Consider the following 6,636-nt stretch of genomic DNA (forward strand, 5'->3'; position numbering starts at 1 on the left):
AGAGGTCAGCGCCCTACTCCCCCCATCAAAATGGGACAGCGGAGAGGAACTGGCGTACACTCTTTGAAATGGTTCGATGTATGCTTGTTGAGTCTGGTTTACCCAAGGAGTTGTGGCCTTATGCAGCCAGAACAGCTGTGGTCATAAGAAACAGGTGCTACTGTAAGAGAACAGGAGAGACACCCTATTTCCTTTTCACTGGAAAAAGACCAGATTTGTCAAAAATGAAAAAGTTTGGTTCAGAGTGTTTTGTATATGAGCAGAATAAGAAAAAGCTAAACCCAAAAGCCAAAAAGGGAGTCTTTGTTGGTTATGACCGGCATTCACCGGCTTATATGGTTTATTTGTCTGAGACAAACAAGGTCCAAAAACACAGACTGGTCCACTTCATTACAAAGAACGTGACTGAGAGTCATACACAGACAGATGCGGATCAACAGGAGGACCACTACTCAGAGTGGGTAGCTATACCAAGTCAAACTAGTCAACCACTGACTGAACAGACAGAACAAAAGGACTCAAACAATGAGTTAGACTCAAACGCGGACAGTGAGACAGAGTTGACCACTGACACGCAGACTACTCGAAGTACAGGCAGAGTCAGACAGAAACCAAAATACTTGGAGGACTATGAATGTGCAGTGCAGAGCAATAAGATAACTATTGACTATTGTTACCGAGCTACAGTTGGGCTGCCACAGACCTATACTGAGGCTATGGCATCACCGATATCTGACAAGTGGAAGAAGGCAATGAAAGCAGAAATGGCTTCATTTAAAGAAAACAACACCTTCTCACTCGTAGAGTTACCAGGGGGTAGACAGACAGTGGGGGGAAGGTGGGTTTATGCCCTAAAAGAAGATGATAAAGGAAATGAGACCTATAAAGCTAGGTACGTAGCAAAGGGGTACAGTCAGGTAGAAGGACTTGACTATTCTGAGACGTTTTCTCCGACTGCTAACCTAACTTCACTTCGTGTGCTGATGCAGCTAGCAGCACAGCATGATCTTATGCTAAACCAGATGGACGTTAAGGCAGCATACTTACATGCGCCGATTGACTGTGAAATATACATGGACCAACCCGAAGGTTTCCAGGTTAAATCAAAGAACGGTGTAAAACTGGTGTGTAAGTTACACAAATCCATATATGGACTTAAACAGTCCGGCAGGAATTGGAACATGATGCTCCATGAGTTTTTGATCGAAAATGAGTTTGTGCAGAGTCAATCCGACTACTGTATCTACACTAAAATGTCTGATGATGAAAAAGTGATTTTGTTAGTGTGGGTCGATGATATAGTTGTGGCTGCAAGTAATGAGATGTGTCTAAGACAGGTCAAGGAGAAACTGGAAAGTAAGTTTAAAATGAAAGATCTCGGGCATCTCTCTCATTTCATTGGGATAGATTTCACTCAAAAAGTGGGTACTGTAAAAATAAATCAGTCCAGATACATTAACAAAGTACTGGAAAGGTTTGGCATGGCTGAGTGTAAAACCAGAGCCACACCTTGTGAAATCAAATGTGATCTGATTCCGGAAGGGGACCAAACTGATCAAAGAAAATACAGAGCAATGTTGGGCAGCCTCATCTACATCATGACTTGTACAAGGCCTGATATATGTTGGATTGTGAGTAGATTGTCCCAGTATGTGTCCGATCCTAGGGAGAAGCACATGACAGCTTTAAAACATGTGTACAGGTACTTACAAGGAACCAAGGACTATGAATTGTGTTATAACAAGTGTGACACTAAACTAGAGCTGATGGGATATTCCGATGCCGACTGGGCCAATGATGCTGAAGACAGAAAGAGCACTACAGGCTATTGTTTCAGCCTTAGTCAGGATGGTGCTATTGTTTCGTGGAAAGCAAAAAGGCAACAAACTGTAGCATTGTCGACTTGTGAAGCGGAATATGTAGCGCTGGCAGCTACAATCCAAGAAGCGCTCTACCTCACCCAGCTACTCAAGGACATGGATTACAGCTTTGAGCAAACAACGAAAGTGTTTGAGGATAACCAAGGGACTATACGTCTGGCAAAGAACCCAGTTAATCGCCAAAGGAGCAAACATGTGGACATCAAGTATCATTTCATAAGGTCCAATGTGTTGCAAGGCAATATTGTTTTGGTGTATTGTCCAACTGAGAATATGGTTGAAGATGTGTTTACAAAATCTGCCACCAGGGCTAAAATCGAAAAGTTCAGGCCATACATGTTTGGTAAGTAGTACTACAGTACTATACGTGAGTGGCATCATCGAGTGGGGGTGTTAGAGCGATGTTTGCCACAGCATTGTATTTGTGGGCACTAGTTTGTGCAGCGGATTGTTACCAGGTTCGGGTACATAAATAAAGGCGGAGCCTCCCCGAACTCTCTCTCTCTTCTCCCTCTTCTCGTGGCAAGTAAAGAGTACAGTGGTGTGTGGTGACGGAGAGCAGATGGCGGGTGGTATCCAGCACAAAGAAAGCATGTCTCCTGTGTCATATGTTTGCTGCTACTAGTACACATTGAAAGATGTCTACAGACGGCGGAGCAGCCAGGCAAGATGTCGATGCCTTCCGACTCGCTGAGATCGACTCAACACAGAGACATCAGTTACGGGTATAAAAAGAGATATTATTCCTATTTAAAGTTTACAAAATACTTTAAAAAGAAAGGTAAATCAGGGCTGAGACCTACTGGGGTGGATGTGTCCAGAAGCTAGGGAAGGGACCCCAAGAACACCACACATGAAAGGATAAACAAAACCACACCAAAGAAGTAGGGAGGCACCACCACCAGGACACCAATCCACCACTGCAGTCTCAGTACCTGAAGAACAGAAATGGTTTAAACACAAAATTAAACAATATAAAAATATTAAGATAAAATAATCAGCTTTGTCCCAAAAAGGTCCTTCCGTTCCCCACTATCATGGGCGGCTCGACTGTCCAGTCTGCACCAGCTTATGGTGAATCCGGCGCCCACGTTAGCGTTTCCTCTTCTCCAAGAAGGAGTTGTTGATGGCGGAGAAGGAAACGAAGTGAAGCTGAAGCCGCAGTAACACAGAGCGGCCGATGGAACACCTGAAAAGATGCGTCAGAGCAGAGCAGCGGTCTCCAGAGCAGTTTGATACACCGTAACGCTCCCCGTAACTTGGTAAAAGGAGATCGGCGTCCGTCCAGTGCAACGCGGGTGACAGCATTTTGGCATCGACTAATCCAGCTCCAGCATATTTATGTCAGCTTCCGCCTGACCATAAAACTGGAACACCGTTGTATGCCTCAGAACCAGTAATGCTACTGGCAACAGCTTGCCACAGCAATGAATGATCCAGGCTACTGAACCAAGCCTTGGAACACCCAGCGCCGATCTCTGAAACGAAAACAGCAGAGAGCAGTACAGGATGGGTAAAATGTAATTAAAACGTGTGACGCTGCACTGCCGCTGAGCCTACCTTCCACCAACCTGAAGCGGAAGCAAGGAATCCCCTGAATGACGTAGCCCAGCTGCTAGTCGGCAATCGATGATATGAATGCCCAGCTTACCTATATAGGGTGGCTCCCTGTGCAGCGATTGGCTGCTGGGAGGGAAAGCCAGAAACTACTGATAAGCTACAGCTGTGTCCTGTTACAGTCTGAAAGATTGTTGTATGGTTTGTCGATAACTAAAAACAATAGAAACCACTGAACCCTGAGCTTAAATAGAGCAGAAAGGAAGATTTCACTTGTGTTATATAAGAACGAGGAAACAAACTTTCCTGCACAGTTCTACTTGTTTAGGAATCTGGTTTAACTTGATGAAACTCCTCCTTGTTTACAGTTCAAATATTTCCTTGTTCCCTCCCATTCAGATCTGCATGTTATGAGAAGTGTAAGTAAAACTCACACAGTCACTGAGAGCTGAAATGGCAACGAAGCGAGATCAGATGGACCAAGAAACTATTTCTTGTTCCATCTGTCTGGATCTCCTGAAGGATCCGGTGACTATTCCCTGTGGACACAGCTACTGCATGGACTGTATTAAAACCCGCTGGGATGGAGAGGATCAGAAGGGAATCTACAGCTGCCCTCAATGCAGGAAGACCTTCATACCGAGACCTGTCCTGGAGAAAAGCACCATATTAGCAGCTTTAGTGGAGCAGCTGAAGAAGACTGGACTCCAAGCTGCTCCTGCTGATCACTGCTATGCTGGACCTGAAGATGTGGCCTGTGATGTCTGCTCTGGAAGAAAACTGAAAGCCATCAAGTCCTGTTTAATCTGTCTGGCCTCTTACTGTGAGAAACACCTTCAGCCTCATTATGAATCACCTGCATTCAAGAAACACCAGCTGGTGGAGCCCTCCAAGAACCTCCAGCAGAACATCTGCTCTCGTCATGATGAGGTGATGAAGATGTTCTGCCGTACTGATCAGAAGTGTATCTGTTATCTCTGCTCTGTGGATGAACATAAAGGCCACGACACGGTCTCAGCTGCAGCAGAAAGGACTGAGAGGCAGAGAGAGCTGGAGGTGAGTCGACAAGAAATCCAGCAGAGAATCCAGGACAGAGAGAAAGATGTGAAGCTGCTTCAACAGGAGGTGGAGGCCATCAATCACTCTGCTGATACAACAGTGGAGGACAATGAGAAGATCTTCACTCAGCTGATCCGTCTCATCCAGAAAAGAAGCTCTGATGTGAAGCAGCAGATCAGATCCCAGCAGGAAACTGAAGTGAGGCGAGTCAAAGAGCTTCAGGAGAAGCTGGAGCAGGAGATCACTGAGCTGAAGAGGAGAGACGCTGAGCTGAAGCAGCTCTCACACACAGAGGATCACACCCAGTTTCTACACAACTACCCCTCACTGTCAGCACTCAGTGAGTCTACACACTCATCCAGCATCAATATCCGTCCTCTCACACACTTTGAGGATGTGACAGCAGCTGTGTCAGAGCTCAGAGATAAACTACAGGACATCCTGACAGACAGATGGACAAACATCTCACTGACAGTCACTGATCCAGATGTTTTCCTGCCACAACCAGAACCAAAGAGCAGAGATGGATTCTTAAGATGTTCATGTGAAATCACACTGGATCCAAACACAGCAAACATACGTCTCTTACTGTCAGAGGAGAACAGAAAGGTGACAAGAATGGATAAAAATCAGTCTTATTCTAGTCATCCAGACAGATTCACTGACTGGCATCAGGTTCTGAGTAGAGAGAGTCTGACTGGACGTTGTTACTGGGAGGTGGAAATGAGAGGAAATGTTTATGTAGCAGTCGCATACAAGAATATCAGCAGAGCAGGAGATGGGAATGAATGTGGTTTTGGATATAATGATAAATCTTGGTCATTAGATTGTTTCGAAGACAGTTTTGAGTTTTCCTACAACAAGATCAGAACCTCCATCTCAGGTCCTCGGTCCTCCAGAGTAGGAGTGTACCTGGATCACAGAGCAGGTATTCTGTCCTTCTACAGCGTCTCTGAAACCAGGACTCTCCTCCACAGAGTCCAGACCACATTCACTCAGCCGCTCTATGCTGGACTTGGGATCGGTTCTGGATCCAGTGCTGAGTTGTGTAAAGTGAAGTAAAGTTATTTTCTCTGCTTGTTGCTGAGAGTTCATTGTTGTGACGTCTCTGCTCTGCTGTTCTCTTGTTTATTTGACTTTTTTTTATTTGCTGGGTTTTCTTGTGTTTCTTTCTTTTTGGAGGAAATCACTGCTAATGATGATTTTTATTTCCATCAATATTTCTCCACATGAAAATCTGAACTTCTCTGTTCTCTAAATATGTGTTGAATATTTGTATTGATGTATTTGTATGTTGTTGTTTCTCTTCCACTTCATGGAGCCAAACAGAGAAATCAGCAGACCTTCCTTCATCACACATTATTTTACTCTCAACACTTTGGAAATGTAAAAATCATTTTCTACATGGAATTACTTTTAGTTGTTCTACAGATCAGATGTTGTTTTTCTAAATCAACAACAAATAAGGTATCTAATGATGAGATGTTCAGAAACACTCATTTCCAGGATGAGAAGAAATCAGATCATTCATCATGTTTAATGTCAGAACAAAGTCCATTTTTACAAACAAATAAACTTTGAAAAAATGAAGAAAGTCTTTTTGTGGAATAAATGAACCATTTTTCTTCCAGATTTATTTCCTTTATTCTCCATGAAGAGTTCAGAGTGTTTGCAAACTTGAATCTCACATCTACAAGTTCTACTTCCAGCCTGAAAGCTGATTGGAACACTGAAAGCTGGAAAGTCTTCTCTCCCATCTTTCCCAGGTTCCCTGAATGCAGCATCAGTGTTGCAGGTTGGGACTGTGTGAACAAAGCTTTTCTCTAAACGTACCATGTAGGTAACTTTATCAGTACTTACAGTTCTGTGTTTTTCTTCTTCTCACAGATACCTTGTAGGTCCACAGATGTTTCATAAATCCAGATTACTTAAAGTGTCTTTTGTTTCTCCCCCTTCTCTCTAAAAGAAGAGAAAACCTAAAAAACAAAACCTCCATCTTCTAGAAATAGATTTCAGTAGAAGAAGAAACTGTTAATATTTCATCCATGTGGGATTTAACAGGAAATTACAGGAAAACTTCAATGAATTCCTTCATAAATGTGAGGAAATGAAGCTGTAAACCAGCAGCTGTTTTAGGATT

At 43.6% G+C, this 6,636-nt stretch overlaps 1 protein-coding gene across 1 annotated transcript; it reads left to right on the plus strand.

Annotated features, from left to right (window-relative positions):
• Positions 1 to 3,866: 3,866 nt before the first annotated feature.
• Positions 3,867 to 5,558, plus strand: LOC306758170 (tripartite motif-containing protein 16-like; the record flags this gene model as incomplete). The annotated part of the gene is made up of 1 exon (XM_079243396.1): positions 3,867 to 5,558. Exon 1 carries the CDS (start codon positions 3,891 to 3,893, stop codon positions 5,556 to 5,558), a length of 1,668 nt encoding a protein of 555 aa, XP_079099522.1. The 5' UTR covers positions 3,867 to 3,890.
• Between the last annotated feature and the right edge of the window lie 1,078 nt (positions 5,559 to 6,636).

The sequence above is a fragment of the Telmatherina bonti genome (genome assembly GCF_933228915.1).
Source record: "Telmatherina bonti genome assembly, chromosome: 7".
In the NCBI taxonomy this organism is placed as follows: Eukaryota; Metazoa; Chordata; class Actinopteri; order Atheriniformes; family Telmatherinidae; genus Telmatherina; species Telmatherina bonti.